Source organism: Athene noctua, chromosome 13, assembly GCF_965140245.1.
Source record: "Athene noctua chromosome 13, bAthNoc1.hap1.1, whole genome shotgun sequence".
Lineage (NCBI taxonomy): Eukaryota > Metazoa > Chordata > Aves > Strigiformes > Strigidae > Athene > Athene noctua.
In genome coordinates this window covers 20,501,816-20,521,539 of record NC_134049.1, presented here as the reverse complement: position 1 = coordinate 20,521,539, position 19,724 = coordinate 20,501,816, and the positions used below count along the sequence as shown (strand labels likewise).

The 19,724-nt window shown below is 36.8% G+C and overlaps 1 protein-coding gene across 3 annotated transcripts in view; it reads left to right on the top strand.

Annotated features, from left to right (window-relative positions):
- The window catches only part of SCAPER (S-phase cyclin A associated protein in the ER), a 164,704-nt gene that overhangs the window by 79,291 nt on the left and 65,689 nt on the right, over positions 1-19,724 (top strand). For all 3 annotated transcript variants that reach the window (XM_074917549.1, XM_074917548.1, XM_074917547.1), the window contains exons 22-23: positions 677-742; positions 10,120-10,246. In XM_074917549.1, the coding sequence (XP_074773650.1) occupies positions 677-742; positions 10,120-10,246 (193 nt within the window). The remainder of the gene's footprint in view (positions 1-676; positions 743-10,119; positions 10,247-19,724) is intronic.

Here is a 19,724-nt window from a genome sequence, read left to right as displayed (position 1 = left end):
GTGAGCTGGCCATGATTGTCACCTGTTGGCACAGGCTGGCTGGAATCAAAACAAGCAGTAGAAAAAAGTCTTGTCTCCCTCTTCCTACTTTTTGGCATATGGCCAGTGTAAATAATACTTTTAAGGGACTAAAGGGGTTTGTTTTTCTGTTTCCAGTAATAAAAGTCATCCGTGGAGGTATTTATTTCTATGCTGTATGCCTAACAAGATTCATTATGTTACAGTACAGTCATTAGTTATATAAGAAATACTCCTATACCTGTAAATATAACAAATTATTTATATGGTAATTATAATCTCTGTGATGTAGTGATCTTCTGACCTGCACTACGTGTCTAAATTACTAATATTTTCATCATATGAATGTGATAATTTTATAATAAGCAGTAGCTTACTGCAGTTGCTGTATATATCACTTGTATCTTTTCTACCATTTGGAAAGTCAATTTAAATACACCATTTGTGTACTGATGTTATTCTGAAGTAGCAATATTAATCCTAAACTGTTAATGGCCAATAGTTAAATATCAGTATGGATTATGACAGAGCATAGTTGACAGAAATGCCACGCATTACTATGAAATAGAAAAAACCTAAAGGTTAGAATTATCTTGCTGCTATTATATGCTGTACACTTCAGACAATAGTCAATAATAATGAATATTTTCTCCTCCAGGGCAAAAGAATATGAGAGTTTGATGGAAGCAAAAAATGCTGTCTCTGATTCCCCATTTAAAGCCAAGTAAGCATTTAACTTTATATATTATAGATAAACACTTTTTCTCCCCCTTGCTGGAGCAGAAGTGCTTCTGAAATTTCCAATGGAGCAGGCATGGTAAGGTTTTCACTCAATATGGGGCATATTGCCATCTTGAATTACAGATCAGTTTCCAATACAAAAGGTCAGACCGTATAAATGCAATTTTTTCTGAAGGTGCTGTGTATCTTAAACATGTAAGATGCAACAGTAAAGAGAGCATATGCTCATCCTTTTCTTACCTGGAAGCAAGAAGGTTGCAGCTTTGTACTTCAAGACTGATGGTGAAAATTCAGCACTGGAATTCTGGGACGGAAAACCTTATGTTTGGCCTCCATTTGGTCAGAAACAAAGGTTCATATGGCGAAAGCACAGACATTTTAATGCACAGATGTGTTAATCTGGCATTGAACTTTTTAAAGAGTCACTTCTTTATTGACTAGGATAAGGTAAGCTGAAAACAGTTGGATGGTAAGATTTAAATAAGACCTGTTATCACCGACAAATTCCTCCTCCTTAGTTTGAAACTGAAGATTGGTCAGCTTTTGCTTTCCGATTCCATTGAAACTGGTTGGCAAAAGATGCAGAATGTTTGGATTTCCAAAAAGTTTTTGGTAAGGTCTGTCACCAGAAATTTTAAAAGAAAACTATATAGCTGCAGCATCAATGGAAATCAGTTTAAGAATTGAAAAGAAGTGGGAATACATGGACAGTCCTTGCAGAACAGGGAAATTACTGGTAGAGTTCTGCAGTCCTATGATGTTCAACATATTCACAAGTGACTTGGAAAAAGGGGGCAAGCAGTGAGGTGACACAGTTCAATAATGATGATGATAATGCTAAGAAATTGAGGATAGTAGGGACAAGAACTGATACGAATGATAATTTTGAAGAGAGTGAGTGACTCTGCAGCAGAATGGCAGGCAGGTGAAATCCAGTGTGTATTAAGTACTACACAGTGGAAGTGTACTACACAAGGGTAAGGCAGAACTCAGTTGTATCTTCACATGCGAAGTGTGGGCTTTGAACTTACGGAAGTGATATGTAGTTCCAAGAAAATACCAGCTCGAAACTCCTAGGAGTTAAAGTAAATCCTTTGTTAAAATTCTTTAGAAAGGAACAAAAACAGAACAATGTCCTTATGTACAAATGCTTGGGTCATCTACATTGTTTGAATACTACGTGCAGTTCTGGTTCTTAGTCTCAGAAAGGATATGCTAGAATTGTTGAAGGTTCAGAGAAGGCAGGAAAGGAAATCAGTAATGAATTCTGGCAGGAAAGGATATCAGTAATAATTTCTGGCATAACTTCTGTATTAGGGACTAAGTAAACTAGTACTTCTCATTCTTGAGAAAAATGTGATAATGGGAAGAAGTTTTAATGGGGATATGTTACAGATATATGCAAGGTCATAAATGACATGGAAAGGATGAGCGTCATTTTCTGCCCTTCCTGGTACTGGAATGAGGGAGCACAGAATGAAGATGGAGCCATGTTCAAAAGAAACCAAAGAAAATGGATCTTAGGACAGTGTACTAATAGATATGGAACTCATTGGTAAAAATCACACAGATGCTAACAGTTTACCTGCATTACTGCAGTTCTAGGAAACTACATCCAGCCCAAGAGATTCCTAAACTGAAATTGGGGAAAGAAACAGATTAGTAAAGAGGATTATGCATGCTTGTCCTGTTCTTAATTTTCCCGAGACATCCATTTACAGTTTGCTGTTAAACAGGGTAGTGGGCAGATGGTACGTCTTTCTTATAGTTGTGCTCATGAAGTCTGTAGCAGGTCAGTCAAGAGGTTGTGGTGTCTCAACAGTTGGATTCAAAAACCTTCATCCTAAAATTACAGTGTGTGCAGGTTTAAGCCTTGCCGGGATCGGAGAGCACGTTGCTGTTGCTAAAATTACAGCGAGTTTCCAGATTGGGGATATTTGTCTTCAGAGTGAGGTAATAACCTGTACCAGATCTTGTATGTTTTGTAGTTGCTTTCATCACTCATAAATTGCTCATATACTTGCAGGTAGCATTTTTTAGCACTTACTGTTGATTAAGATGTTCAGATCCTTGCTGTTGGTCTTCCTTGGTTGTATATACAACTGGCCTGTATGTAGTATGTTTTACATAGTCTTTCAGTAGTTTGAAAACCTGCTGCTGAATCTTAGTATGTATTTTCAAATAAGAAAAATCCATCACTGAGGTTTGACATAAGAAAATTAAACACCTCCACCAGATGGCATACCTGCATAAACACAATGAGGAAGAAGGTTCTGTTGTCAGCTTCATTTCTTAATAATCAGCACTTCAATTTTCAAGATTAATTTCATGGCAGATGAAGACTTCTAGATTTTTAGCTTCTGTATTTTGCTTTTCTTTGCTACCATAAAATAAAAAATTAGGGTTTGGTTGTCAGAAAGTAGAAACGTGTGCTTTTGAGTGACTGGAAAATATTGATAAGCTGTAGTTTTTCCACTTTAGTTTCTTTCTAACTTCTGGTTATCAGTAATGTAATTTGGTCAGTTGTTTCTCAGTTGCAGTGTAACAGGAACTCAGATTTTTTTTAAATTTTAAAAATTCTTTTTAATATCTTGACTGATCCTGAATTTGCAGTTTTCATTTCTCTTAATGAAATGCTAGTGTGCTTTCAGACAGAATCTTCTGTTCCATCTGCTTTCTTATTTTCCTCTTTTATTGCCTTTGTTAAGGCTGCACCCTTTTAGATGTGAACTAGCATGATAGCCACTGTATAGCTCACTTTTTTCACAGATCTTCTGGGGGATTTCTCTTGCAGTCTTCATGTAGAAACCCTAGTGATCTAGCAGATACTTACATCTAAATTGTTAAAACAGTTTCAGATATCATAATTATTGTTGTTTCCAAAATTACAAAACTTTTTACCAACCATGAGGGCTCAAACGTTTGTGAGCTTTTTTTAAAATCAATGGGGTAACAATGGGGAGTTCGAGTCTGAACTGACTTTAAGAATAGAGGACTGTCTATGAGTCAACGGGAAGCCCAGTTTATTTCTATTAAAATTTGTTTAACATACATAATACAAAATGGAAGCAGGATAGGGAAGGGTAGTTTTATCTCTTTCTCTGTAAGGGAAAGGATGAGAGGGCAAGAAATTTAATGAGTCAAGAGTCCTAGCTCAGACCATATCTGCTTACATGGGGAGACATATTCTTAATACAGGAAAAATTATTAGGAAAACACCTTTTTAAGAGAACTAAGTACAGGATCCTACTTAACCAAGAACAGTAGGAAGAAGAATCAGCTGAAGGAAACAAACAGCAGTAGATCTCCACTGAAACATTATTACATTGAGAAGCTATGAAAATAGTTTCTAGACCATTGCCTTTTTAGCCAGAACATGGTGTACTGTACTGTGAGCTAATATTAACTGCTACTGTACCTGGCTGAGAGAGCGCAAACTCTTGCCAATATTAGGAGTCTTAACAGCTCTCAGGAGATCTGTAAAGTTATTGAGAAAAGTCATATCACAGAACAAAGGGGGTAAAAACGGAGAGTGCTAAATGCGTTGTGTCAAAACAAATGCCAGTACTTTTTGTTTATCCCAAAGGAAGGTTTGAGGTATTCAAATTGGAGTGAAAGTATACTAATGAACAGAAAATACGTTTTCACTTAGTGTGCTGTGGAATTTAAAAATGAAAAAAGTTGGGTTTAAATTCCATTTAAAATGTGACACAGTTGGTAGGTTTATTTGCTTAACAGAAACAAATGCATTTTAGAATGACATAATTAAAATAACTTTCTTTTATGCTTCCTTGCTTATGCCACATCTCTTTATTCACTCCTCTGCCCCCAAATTGATTGTGTCTTCACAAACAAGTAAAACCATCTATGGAATGCAATTTCTTATCTGATTTTAGTTCTTAGTCATGTTGTCAGTTGTTACAGAAGAAAGACAGGACCCAGAATTAGTCTTTGGCAAGTAAAAAGCCTTTTTAGATCACCTTTAAGATTAAGCCACTTTAATATTATGAGACCACTGATTTCCTGATGCAGCTGATAGATTGCTTCAGTAGTTCTTATTTGTTTAAGGTTTGCAGATTTATAAAACCTTCTGCACTAAGGAAGCAGGGTTCCAAGTGCTTTCTAAGCTTTACATTGGTAATAAACTAATATCAATAAGCAGGCAGAGTTTATCCTCTTTGATAGACATGGTATGTATAACCTTTTTCAGCAGTAGCATACTGAATCTGAGCCCTGAGTGGGATTTTAAATGGTTCTAAGTAGTTCTTTTTTAGAAACAGGAGTTTTAGAAGATGTCTGGAACAGATTTTCTTCTTTTTAGTATATGATGAAAAAATTGTGTCCCTTAATGGGGGAGGGATAATTCCAAATACTGCCTTATTTTGATACATATTTCGCTCTTTGAACTATTTCATGTGGTGAGAGACACTTTCAGGGAAAAGGACTATGGACATTCTCACCTGGGAGCAGCCAGTCTGTTGCTACTGGCTTCACTGGTTGGTCACTGGTGGCACTTAGGTGATTGTATAAATGTTGGTGGACTCTTGATGAATTTGTAATATTAATTTGATTCTCTGTGAACTGATCTGAATGTAATTACTTAGTGTCCAGTCTGTTAAGTTGGCCTGTCAAAAGGTGTGTTGATGGTGTCTCTTTCTGTTCACAGCATTCTCAGGTGGCCATTGGAGCACATTTTTAAAATGAAAAGAGAACTTTTTCACTAAGAGTGTTATTTACATCCATTTAGTATCTTCTAATCCAAAGGATATATATTTCAGTGTTAAAGCAATCTGCAGGTAGCAAAGTGTAATTGTCATCCTTTAATGCAAGCAGGGAAACTAAGGTAATGAAAGATTGCTATATTCATGAAGGGAGTTAGCAGGATTGCAGGGAAAAAAAAAATTAATCCCCTAGTCTGATAATTTATCCAATCTCTTCTCATGCAAGAAGGAATTGGATTTTTTTTTTTTTTTTTTTTTTTTAATTTACCCTTTCTTTAAACTGTTTAAGGGGCACTCCAGGTAGTATGGTAATGGGAGCCACTGTTATTCTGATAAAGGACTGCATCACGAAAAAAGGAGAGTTAGGAAATAAAAAATTACTTCCTGTAAGAGTCTGCAGGAGAAAAGATGGGAATGTAGTGTGAAGTTTGTTCTTGCAATGTCCCAAAGCTAAATACCTTTAACAATGCAGTTCTTTATTATTTTTGTTATGGTATATCAGTGCATTCACAAGATAAGCTTACTGTGTAGGTTTTCTTCATGTATCAGTAGTAGGCTAGGAGCCAGTTAGGCCACAATACTCATCACTGGGGAAAATAACAGATAATCTGTGAAGCTGGAAGTATTTGTGGAAAAATTTAGTTTCCAAACAGCTCTGTGAACTGTAAAAGAGCTGAAGTGTAAATAAAATAAAACTAAACTTTAAAGAAAGATATTGGGTGGATGGTAGATTTCATCTTCAGAAAATTTCTGGAGCATTTTTATAGGAATTCAGATAAATTCAGAAAATAATCTTGATAGGAATTTTCCATCATTTTTTTAGATAGCTTCCATTACAAAAACTAAAGAAGGTGTGTGAAGCTGTAGATGTATATGTTTAGTGTCTAGCAGTGTTTGGGAGTATGTCAAGATGTAGAATGGTGTTTTCCATTGCATACCTAGAGCCATCGGAGCATGGCGCATGTGCCACCAGGCACATTAATCTTACTGCAGGGAGTCAAGCTGCAGGCAGTGCAGGATAGTGCAGGGGCTGTACGTTGCTTTAGGAGGATACAGCATAACTCCATTTCAGGCTGGGCAGGAACTGCCACAGACTTTCTCAGTTCTCTCCAGGCCCAGGCTGCATGGGGAAGAATTGGGGCTGTGTGTCCGGCTGGCATCTGGCCGCCCTCGGCAGGAACGTACGGGAGGAGTAACTGCTCCTTCCGCACAGGAACTGCACAGACTCCAGTGCTCTTGCCCACTCATACTAATCCTTCCTTGCATTCAGTGTACAGCCAAGAATTCATGGATTTAAATGTGGAAGTGCTGAAATACATTGATGTTGCTATTTCAAGGCTTTTTTCCTAGAGATGAAATGTGGCCTATAAATATTAACAGAGATCTTTTTCCTTTAGCCTACAAAATATATTAAACCTGCTAAAAATATTTAGCCCATCTAAAAAGAAACCCTTAATTCATACAATACTTTGTTATAATTTTGTTCATGTATTTGCTATATAAACTTTTAATATGAATATCCCTCATTTTCCCATTTGCAGTGCAAAAAGGTCAGATAATGTATTTATACTTGCTGAACATACTATTTATTAAAGTTTACGTTATGGTAACGTTCCAAGACCAATCAATGCCTTATGTCCTTTCTGATATTTCTTCTTAATTCTGAATTATCTGTCTGTGGGCAATACTAAAATCTTAATTAGTGAGATGTAAATAACTTTAGATAAAGAGACATTAACTTTTCCTTTTATTTAGCCCTGTAAATTTCCAGTTATTTATCATTCCCTGTACAGCATAGTAAGCATTGGAAGAATGCAAACTGGGGGACAGAAGGACGATTAAATAGTTGTCTTGAATGTTTGGATTTGGACTCAACAGTATTTCCACATAGTCACTGTTCAGGTGTTGATACCATGCTCTATTAATCTACAGTGCATACAAAGAATGTACAAGGAGTACAATATGTACAAAGATTTCTCTCTTTCCAAATCTGTTCATATATATATATTGATAAATTCTATATCCAAGCACAAATCATCTTACATAGATTCTAGTCCTTTGAAACAGTCCTAAAATTATTATTTCTGTGACGCTGCCAAGAAGTCAGTATGAAGGATATTAAATGCAAATAACTTCTGCAAGTTTCACTCAGTAGGAGGAGGGAGTTTTTATTTCCTTTCTCTTCCCCATGTGATCACATAGCATAGGTTACCTGGTTTTGGCATAAGACCAGCTTGCAGTAGGATATGAGGATGTAAGAGGTAATTCTTTAGTTTGTCAGAACCAGAAATTTATTCTTCCTGTTTCTGACTGTATGATGCTGAACACACACTTAGAAAACTTGAATTTTGGTAAAAGTGTACAGAAAGACTTTTAGAAGTGGAAAGCTGGAAGCTTTTCCATGAGAGTTACGTGTTGTATGGCATTGGTTTTTTTAACTGAGGACAGAAAGTGAACACGACATTTAACTTGCAGAGCATCTTTATAGACTGAAGAGAAGGGGAATTTGTCGACAGAAGTAACAATGTAACTGAGTATTTTTTGTTTGAGTCCTTGTGAGTAGTGTTTTGATAAATCACACATTTGTATGCTGGTGCCTGATGTAGATTAGGAAAGTCCCTTTCTTTAGCCTTTGGTTAATCCTGGTTGAATTCCATTCCTCTGATGTTAAATGAAGCAAGTGGAAACCCATATTGCTGTCTTCTGTCAGATGGTTACAATATAGTGTGGTGGGATTTTTCAGTGCTCTATATATGCTTTAATTATGGAATTTGGATAGATGTTTTGAAGAGTGAAATTCTTTTTTGCTTAATGTGATAGAATATTGCCAAGGCAATAGCCATTCTAAATCATGTTCTATGAGAATACTCAAAATACTCTGTTTCTAGATCATGTTTCTGGACTGCAGCAATTCAACTTTTCATTGGTGCTGCAATCCACTCTTTAAACTCAGCAGAGTTAGTGGTCATCTGATTTACTGTCCAGGTGTCCTGTAGTTATTTGTGTTTTGACATTTAATTTTCTTTCCCATTTGAGCTCATGGCTGAGTTAGACAGAGGTTTCCTCCAACCTCATTTTCCACAGAGGAAATAGCAGTGCAGAAAATCTCATCAGGACATAATCTCCCTTTATTTTTCTTGTCGTAGAAAAATCCTGGCTGCATATTAGTGGATTCAGCTGACCAGATGAGTCCAAGATTCAGAATTCTGCAAATCGTTTTTATTTCTACTTTAAAAACATTATACGTACTTTCAAAGTTTCTTGAAAGCTTTTAACAAAGCTCTTAATTTTTTCAAAGAGAAGGCACAGAGTACCTGTTTCCTATTGATTAAGTGGAGATTGTCTATTCTTGCCCCAAACAAATACTCTGATTTTTGGGGGGGGGGAGGGGGTTGATACATGTGACTGATGTGGTACATTCCCCAGCCATTCCATCTCCTTTCTTGCCTTTTGGAGACTAGTAAATGTAATTTTCTCTTTGCTATTACTCTGTAGTCACTTTGTGAATGCTTTCTGGCCCTTTTACACTGATGATCTCCCATTTTATAAGCATTGATACTCTTCCCATCTCTTTTCCTTCCTATAGAGCTATGTTTGCTTCTAGTCACCACAGTGTTTCTCCCAATCATCCTCTCCAAGCTTCGTCCCACTTTCAGTACAAATTGCTCAATAGATCATACCAAAGATCCACCAAACACTGAGCTTGTCATTAAGAGCAGCCAGTAGCAGGTATTAAGGCAGTGATTGACAACTACATGGCAAGTATTGAATGATACTTCCTCCTTACCTCTCAGTCTCCAGTTAAGGTACTCTGGTTTGTATCATCTGCATCTGCAAATGTACAAATCTACATCTGAGCTAGTTACTGGCCTCACATTCAAGGCAAAGAAGGATAAACTACAACTGTGTTTTAACTTTTATTTAGACCTTAGGATGAGATGAATGGTGTCTTGGAACTGCACATTTCTCCTCGCTGCCTGGGAGGAGAGCATAGCTGAATAGCCCAGATGCAGATGTGTAAAACTGAAATAAATCCTAACCCATGTGTGTCTACATCTCTCCCACCTCTGCATTCTGGCTTCATTACTGACCCTCATTAATAAAATGCCCTTTCTGAGGTAGTATGCAAAGTCACTACTTTTCACTTACTCGGATAACCCTAAAGAAACTTTTTTTTTATGATGTCTGTAAGAAATAAGCCAAGCAGTCTACTGTTCTATTTCCCTTACTCATCTCAAGAGCAAACTACTCAGCTAAGTGGGCGGAAAGGATTGAATGATAAAAGAAAAGTAGTATGAAACCATGTTGAAAAGGATGATGGCAAAAACTAGCAGGGTAAACTGTGGAGAGAGAACAAAGAAATTAACTCTATCAAAGCTATACTCTTCATGCCATTTCTATACCATTTCCCTGAAAAAGTAGATAGTGAAATGTCATAGGCATTCTAAGTTGACTGTATCTCCTTGCTATATGGAGTATTTTACATGCTGTTCAGTATAGATGATAACAGTAGTTTTACACAGATTTTCGATATTGCTTTATTGAAATTCAGTTAATAGACTTTAATTAAGACATGAAATTTACATGATCAGGAGATTTTTTGCTTTAACTGCTCTTTGTTTTCTCTTTAATGTTGAAGGTTACAGCGATTAGCAAAAGACCTTTTAAAGCACCTCCAAATGCAGGATAGCTGTTCATTGGGGAACAACAAGGTTTCTGCTCTGGACAGGACTTTAGGAGAGATCTCTCGTATTCTGGAAAAAGAGGTATTGTGACTGTTGATAAACCTATAAACTGTGTTGCCCTCAAATGTCATCAGTTTGGATTTGGAAATGTTTTAAACATGTTGATGAATACATGACCTCTGTGTAACAAGCAGTGTCTGCTGTTACGCTTTTCTGATGGCTGCAGCAGTGGATGCTTTTATTTAGACATCAGATTTTTATGTTAGACAGTTTTGCAGAAGTGCTGAAAACCCACTTGACTGATGCTAGATCATCTGGATTATGAGAAGCTGTACTTCCACTGTATTTTCAGTAGGATTGTTTTTAACCTGGGCCATTTCAGTCATCTAGTTCATAGTGCATAGCCACAAACAGCTTTTACAATAAGGGACCAAAACAATTATCAGAGAACATAGGAAAGAACTGGAGCCAGCTTTGCTGTCGCAGCCACCCTATTGTGATGTTATGGTTGAGTTTTGAAGGAACACAAATCTGTTCAGAGTACAGCAAAACCTATAGGTCTTTGATGAAGGATGAAGGTATGATGTGCATATATATGGGATATTTCTATGTTTTGGATTTTTTCAAAGTCCTGCGTTTGTAGAGCATGTCTTGGTTTGTGGTAAATGTTGGATATTTTTTTTTAATTGATAGTATAACATTTGCATCTTTTTTACCGTTTCATCATGATCAGTCTGCTTCCACAGTGCTTTGTGTCTTGTAATGCATTTTTTTTTCTCCATTAAGACCGTGGTATTTGAGTTTTGAGCTGAAACATTATGTTCTGTTCTCTCTCTAACCATTAGAAAATGCTTTACTTTCATATCTGTAATCAAGAAATTGTGAAAATTAGTTCTGAGAGAAACTAAATTATTGAAATCTGAGGAGAGGGTTGCATCATTGTGGTTCAGTGTTGGTGTCTGTGTAGATGAGAGCTCTGCTTGATGCCTTTCACAGTCAATGTGGAACACAGTTGCTAATAGCATATGCTTTTAAATAGTGAACGCTGCCTGGGATACGTAGGGTACTGATGTATATTCTGTTACTTACTTTGGGCTGCTGATCAAGTTTAATAGTGTTTTTGAAAGAGCTGTGGCATTTTCAAATTTTTCAGTGTTTGCCTTAATTGCTGAAAAATTCATTTGTTGTTTATTTCAAAATAGAGAAATCATGTTGTTACATGAAGACTATGAAAAGATGTATCTATTTTGAAAGTTATCTAAATAATTATTGTTTCTTTCCCTTTTTTGCTCATGGGAGCTCAAAATAATTGTTTCTGGAAAGTGGTGTTGTATCCATCCTCTCTCATAAGTAGATGTTTTCTGAATTTATTTTTAAATGAGCCATGAATTGCAGCTAAATGTTTATCATTAATTGTTCAGAATGTTTTACTGCTTGCTGAGTCTGCAGTGGGCAATTAAAAGATAAATGTGATAGTACTAATAGACATACATTATTTTGTTGTTGATTTGGGTTTTTACGCCCAAAACATTATCACTGGAGAAGTATTATTATATCTAAGTGTCCTAATCAATAAGGTCAAGAAAGATTGATTTCAATAGCTGTCACTGTGTTTATGGCAGAGATCATACATAGTCATTTATAGAAGTGGATAGTAATTCTCTTGTTAACTTACAAGTCAAGAAATCAGCAGACACATCTTACATGTCAGTGGGCGGTGAAAAGAATCTTGATGGTGTCAGTCATCGACTGAGAGGAGGAGACTGACACTGTTAATTGAATTTCCCTGGAGAGCATAAAAATATACCATAATGTTGGGGGAGGAATGAGGGAGTGGGAACCACACAAGCTGTCAGTGTGTGTGAGCTGATAACATTGATTTACCCCTGCTAATGGCCTGGGTTGAATAAAGAATTGCCCTGAGGGAGGACAGAGTTCACTACAATAGATCCTTGCCACTTACTAGAAATTCTTCAGGCTCAGAAGTAGTCATGCAAAAGTATTATAAAATAAAATTGATCCAAAAAAGCTCTTCCCAGTCATACTGTGAAACACTGGATTTTTCTATTGTTAATAGTTTACACTGACTGAAAAATGTATTTATACAATCTCACCAGGAAAATAAAGATTTGTTTTACATACCATGAAATAAAATGCCAAACTGCTGTTGGTTAGAGTAAAGAAAGAAATAAATAGAACACATGAAATTTCTCAACAGAAGGAAGTGTTAATGAGTTCATTAGAAATTCCATGACTGTGCTAAAACGCATTAAAGAGTGGGGGGTTATCATTTATGCTAACTTGAGTCACAGAACAACCCACATACAAAAGCTTGGCAGCCCTGTCTCACTGGGTTTTGCCTTCAGGTAGAATTGAATCAGACTAACAGTTCCTTTTTGGTCTTAGTCTTCAGCTGTTGTTTTTTGTAGTAATGAATAAGGTTTTTTCTCGCTTCTGAACTTCCTTTATAACGTTCGAACATTCTAGGATGAGGCATGCCTGGATGATTATTGTGGTCAAACTTGCTTTTGTTTTGTGTGCCTTCCTGGTCTGCTGGACATGAGCCGATTCTGCACTTGGGCCCAAGTGATTTTACCAATATAGCAAGAAGAGTTTGTGTAATGTAAACTAAAAGGTTTTTATATTGGCATATCCTCTAGGTACTCAAATTTGAGAAATCTGTGTCTCAGACAAAGATACATCATAACCGCTGTATTTTTTTAAGTCCTGTCTGTATATTGTAGCACCTTACCTGCTTCTCATTAACACAGAATTCGTAGGCTGCTGCCAGTTCCCCATACAATGCAGCAAAATCTACAACTTTAACTTTGAATCTGAGGCATGATTTGAGTGCTAATCAATGAAAAAGAAGTTGCTTTGCTTTGCTTCAAGTGGTTGTTAGATCTCCACACACTTCTTGATATGTTGACATTGGCTTGCTTGGATGAAGCTCTACAATTTCTAGAAGTATTACACTCTGTGCCAGAGAATTATTTATAAGTAAGCAAGTTGAAGTGCAGGTTTTGAGGGTCTGACATGCGAGTATGGCCATTAACTGCATACAACCTGTAGTTCACGTGTATTTTAATTAAATAAATATGAAAGGTACTATGAAGTCATAAACCACAATGTTGTTCCAGTTTTAAATAGATCTATACCCCTAGGTCATGTGTCCTTGCTTCTGCTAGTAACGTGAAGCAGGAGGCACAAATCCCGATGGTGTATACGCCTGTTATGCTGTCCCCAAGATGTATCTACAACATCCTGCGAGGGTGTGGGTATGGGTGTGTTATGGATTATCAGAAGGCAGTCCTTGCATTTTGTGCATACTTTCTCATTCTTTCTGGCAGAAACCCTGGAAGGAAGTTGTATTTGCTTTCACATTTACTTTGTTTAAAAGTATATTAAAAAACCAAACACACACAGAGACACAACAGCAAAAGGCATGCAAACGTTACCAGAAGGCCCTGGCCTGATGTTAGCAGATTGTCATATGGGACTCTTCAAGCTCTTAATATGATCTGATAACACTCAGTTTAAGATCTCCCATGAATGGGCCTTTGATGCTCAAAGAAAAACTCGTGTACATTCTTAAAGAAGGCAGAGCTGATGTTTGAAACTACAGGGCTAAAACAGTTTTTCTGCCACAGGTCTTTGATTTTATACATGTTTATTCTTTGGACTAATTTTACACATCCATTACTGAGGTCAGCAGTGTCTTTCAGATGTGCGAGGAATCCCGGATTAACTGCTCGGGTTTGACTTGATCACTCATACAGAAATGCCCTGTAATAGGGAACGCTTTCACAAACCAGTATATTGAAAGCTGTATGTCCGATTAGCGTGACTACAAGTACAGTTTTAAGCCCCTTATGCTTATATCATTTCCCTCAGGGTATAGAGGTGAGATTTACTGATGAAAGAAACAAAACCATTTTCTACTGCATAGGCTTTAGACATGACACTGACTGAAGTACATATATTTCTAAGGCTATAAAGCTGACTTGGGTCAGAGGTTACTGCTTCTTGGTCATCCTTACACTTGCTGACTTCCCTAAAGTTCTTCCTAAAATTTGTTTTACGGGTTTTTTTTGAGGTCTAGGTTTTTTAAGTCCTACCTTTGAATAATTCAAGTATTCTAGGTGATTTTGATAGGTTGAGGCTAGGCAGAGATGACAGATGCCATTATTCTGAGGAACGTGGCAGGATGCTACCTTCACTAAGGACAGTGACAAGCAGCTGAGGGCAGTAGCCTTTGCACCTGGCTCAGCTGCAGCTAAAACACTGCTGTTAAATCACTTTAGTTAAATTTGTACAATACTTAAATGCCACATCTAGACAAGCCCTTAATATGTCCCCCATCCTTCTGACTGGGTTTATAACAGAGATTCAATATAATCGTGAGGGAACCTCATGATTTTTGGAATCCACGTGCAGCAGTTAATCTGCTTAACTGGAATTATTTTTATGTAATGTTTCTCATCCAACCACTGGTTTGTAAAAGACCTTCGTCAGGACACAAGTTGTAAGATTCCTTTAACTAAGTGATTTGACAGATGATTTTACAGATATGCTCCTGAAGAGAGGGCTGCAGCTGCAGGGGAAGGATAGAAGTTTTATAGATGTCCCAGCCTAAGCAAACATTACATGTGGCTGAAGCTCACATGTTTGTCACAAGGCAGAGAGCCTAACAAACAAGATTTCCCTTATTCTGATGTTCATAAAACTTACTATGATTTTGTACATTTTTGAGGATAGCTGTGTCTCTAATCTACTTCAGGCTCTCTAGGTGCTGAAAAAATCTCAGTAAGTAACAGCGAGCACAAATTAAGTTGTTAAAGTATGGAAGTAAAACGGAACCAGAAGAATAGAAGAGAACGCTTTCGATAAATTGAGCCATGGCACTCACTTACTTATCAGCTCTTCATACAAATCTAAAAGTAGCTGCTTTTCACTAGGTTAAGTTTCAAGATACTTATTTTTTATTACAAATTCAATATTGTATTCTTACTGGAAATGGACTTCAGGGTAAAAGATACATATCTTTATAAAAGGTGTAATTTTGTAAGTGAAAAATGTGTGAATCTGACCAGTGTTTTAATACTTTTTTCAAAAACAGGTTCTCAGTGCTTATGACCTCTAAAAGGTACTCCCTCAGTCACCATTAATGGTTTGTTTTGTGTCAGGCAGTGTTTTTGGTTTTGTGATTTTTAGGTAGATTTTTCAGCCTTCTGCTTCAGCAGTTGTGATGTCAGTTATTTACATTTCAGTAAAATGTTTGTCGTAGCTTTCAAATACATGGGGACTGTAGACAGACAGTGTTTATCCCATTGTAAAGACTGTCAGAAATGGCTGGCTTTAACAGCACAGTCAGGCCTGGTATTTATGTTTTATTCTCTAAACTGTCAGGCCCATTGGGTATGGTGACCATAGCCAGGGTGAGGATTAATAGGCCAGGTTTTGGAAGACACACTGAATTCAGAGGGACTGGCTACTCCTGTTTGGGTTTTTTTCCCCCCCAATAATACAAACTCTGAATCATCAGAAACTGAAACAATAAAATTAAAAAATAATAAAGAACTAAGGTACAGAGAAAAAGCAATGTTAAATGAAACACATGTAAGCTTTTGTACTGTTCATGATAAATTTTTTCAAAAGTCTCTGCAGAGATTTAAAATTGCCCCATGTATGTCTATATAAATGTGACATGTATATACAGATAAAATAGATTTTAGAAGCAAATATTCTATGCTATAAATACTCAGTATTGCTACTTATTTAAGTATATTTAAGAATACAGTGAGAATTGTGTTTCACAAACACATTTAGTTTTGGTGCTGCAAAAATTGAATTGAAAAACTCTGAATATAATGGCTGGATTTTATTTTTGAGAAGAATAGAATTCTGAACCAACTGAAAGGCAACAATGTGTGTTTAAGCTTTTCTTAACTTGCTATTAGTTATATTTGAACTGGATATGCCATTATTACTGCACATAACCGCTGTTGCTTTGAGTATTATACGAGATACTATAATTTGATAATCACATTTTTGAAGGAAGTTTGAATTCATAAGCTAAGCAGGAGTGACATAACTAGTGTATTTTATGCTAGATTATGTTACTGGAAAAATCAGGCTGGCTTTAAAGCACACAGGCCACAAGCTTTTGTGGCTTTTATTTCATAATTGAAGAAAACTGTCAAGTGTGAATTAGAAAATTAGAAATTTTAAACCTAAATTTTTACTAAAAACATTTGATCCAAGTTTAACTTAGTTCTTTTAATCAGCTAGATGCCTTAGAGGCAAGGATGATCAGTATCTCTGAAGAGAGCATGAATGTGAGGCAGAGCAATGATTCAGTAATCTTTCCAAAATTATTAATTCTTGTCTTTGGAGCATTGAATGGTCATCTGAGAATAAGATGGTGGCAAAAATCTGTGGTCCTAAAAAAAACTGTGGTGATTTTTTTTTTCCCCCACACAAAAATATTTTGGTTGGCATTTATGTAGGAAAAGGAAATGATGGAGAGAGGAAGAAAATAATAGATGAGTTTGGGAGTTGTGAATAGAACAGATTCTTCATTTCAGTAGCATAGCATTTCTGTAGGCAAGATACAGTCACTAGTTAAAGTGAAGTGTTAAGGATAGCTACACCTCTAGAAAAAACCCAGCATAAATTCTAAATCATACAGGGATTCATTGAGGGCTGAAGAAATCACAGGAGGTCTCGGCTTATCTATCACCTTCTTACTAAATCAGAAGAAGCATCATAGGGCACTATATATGCAAAAGGGTGAAAATTACTGTTTTACTGAATTTACCTAAGTCACGGACTAGTGACTTTACTCAAATTATAGCTACGCTGTATGTATTTTGTGATCTTATGTATGCATATACACAGAGGCATATCTGTGTATTATTTAACACACTCAACCAATTATTGTGTATTGTGTCATCACAACTGATTAATTTCTCAGTCTGAAGCTTAAAAAAGTTATTTAATTACTTAATTACTTTAAAAGTTCATGTTTAAGCATTATTATAGTAATGAAAAGCTTAGTCAAGATGCCAAACTTTCATGGGCACGTTTGTGATTGAGAGGTGTTTGTTTGTATTTTCCTTGACAGGATGATTTCTGTGATGCAGCCCTTTTCTGTTTTCTTGTTTACTTAATATCTCCCATTTCTCCACTAGAGGACACTATCTGTAGAAACAACAGCATGTCCTTGGAATTAATAAATCCATTTAGCAGTCAGGTTTTCTTTTTGGAAGAAAAATGTTTACATAAGATTTTAAGTTGGTGAATACTGATATGACTTCTACGGCCAAAGGTACTACTTGCTAAATTAATTTGCATGTTAATTCCCAAACTTCTGTGTTTATGGTTATGTTCAAAATGGGCTTTAAAATATTGCTGATTTTTGTGTTGGGCAAACAGGCCCCAATTTTGTTCAATTTGAGTACTCCTATTGGAGCATGCCTTCATCTTTCTGACATCAGGTTCAGCCAGTTCTGGGGCACTTCATGTACCAATGTGCTTAGAAATTACACAGCTTTTCTTCCTACTGAGCTTCTGATAGCAGTATGTATCCTGGTTTTGGTGTGTCGGGATATTTACATAGGTAATCAGTATTATCTCCTGTCAAGACTTAAATGTGCAATCACACAGAGTGTTCTATAGGAAAAAAATAGAAGTACACCCATGTGTACTTCTTTTTTTAAACTCATTAAAAAAAAAAAAAAAAAGTAGCCACATGGCCACAGTTAAATAGGCATATTTATGAGCCACTGTTGTTTGTGCTATCTACATTTTATACTGATCTGTGGTGCAGATCAGGGTGGCCAGGCTCTGGTGCTTGAGCATCAGTTCGACTTGGCTGCAGTGGCAGGAGTGTCATGGGAGCAGCAGCAGGGCTGACCTCTGGCAAGCAGCTGGCAAGGCAAATTCATGGCTATGGATGAAAACAAGCCGGCAAAGGCCCCCGAGCCCCACATCAGTTCTGTGCCCTTTCCACCTCCACCCTGGTAACGGTGCAGTGGGACCCTGCGGAGTCATTGCTGCTGTCATGTTGTAACCTACTGCCGTTCTCTTATATATGTGATATGTGTCTTTTGGCTCTTAGCCATGTGAAGATTTTGATACATAGTGCACTAGTTTACACCAAAAAGCCTTCTTTTGTATTGGGCAGTGGGCATTTCACGGCCAAAGTGTTTAAAAACTAAAATAAACATTCACACACTATCTTAACTGTGCTTTCATCTTTATGGTTTTTGTTCTTTATGAAAGTATTTGCTACTCTCATTTTTTATCATCAGAAGTTATAACTTTAAGGTTCATTTTAGCTAAACATATGATGTATTTCTATACAAAGACTGGATTCATTTTTTAGTCCATCCATTAATTTTTCAACTTTGGGTACTCCTGCAGTAGCCAGTTCCAGAGCTCAGTGATGTCACTTGAAGGGAAGTCATTAATCAAATGTAAAGCTGAATTATAACAGTTTAAAAATGATTTAAAGTCAAAACCCAAACTTTATGAAGTGTGTTGAATTACAAAACTTAAAAGTAAGTCTGTTTTACCAGCTAAAACTAGAATTCAGGCCCTTGGAACTCTGTTTTACCACAAAAAATCTAATAATTTTGCTAACACAGAAGGTAACATAGGGAATTCTGTATTTATGCTTCCTTTAATCAAGTCTTAAGCTGTTCTTAGGAAAGTACAGAACCTGAGTTCAGAGCATGAACTCAGGAATTGATAAAGCAGATGTAATTGATGGAAAATCTGAGATGTAAGTAACCCTCCTCGAAATTAATTCACTTCTTTAAACCCTGTAAGTGGGAGATGAGAGACTTTTAATGTATACGTGTTCAGCACTGAGTGCCAAGGATGCACAGTGCCACTGAAACATCGTTTGAAGGAGATTCAGCAGTGTTTGAAGCCTGGAGTGTGGGGTATTGTGCTGTATCTACCATCTTAACTGCATATGGTCGAGACTGCTACTAGTAGTAGAAACATCACCTGATCTGATCAACTACAGCAGCAGATTTGATAGTAATAGCACAGTGGTTGTGAGTTCAAAGAGCAGGCTATGGGCAAACACAGGAGGAGCTCTTTGGGCAGCATTTTCTACCCGAACAGCCTTTCCCTGTCACTGCCAGGAAGAAGTCAATAGGTCAGATGTGTGTTGTATGTTGCAGGTTGGACTAAACAGCTTTCTATCATCAGTAATTCGTTTGCCTGGAGTTTCTATAATCTGTGGATTAACCTTTTTCTTGAGATGAACGTACAAATAGGAGCTTGTTACTAGAGGTCAGGCACAGAACATTTTTTTAGCTTGTTTGATAGAAATGGTATTAAAAGGCAAGTTCAGTTCACAGATAAGCTCCGCAGTGTACTTATTCCAAGATTATTTGGAGGTTAATTTACTGTCCACAGTGGGTGTAGTTGAAAACTGCTGTGTTGATTTCTGGTTCTCTGGGATGCAGTTAAATGTTGTTAGCTTCCAGTGCACTTATGCTTGTGCTGTTTGTGGCCTTTTACTGTCAGATCAGGCTTTTTT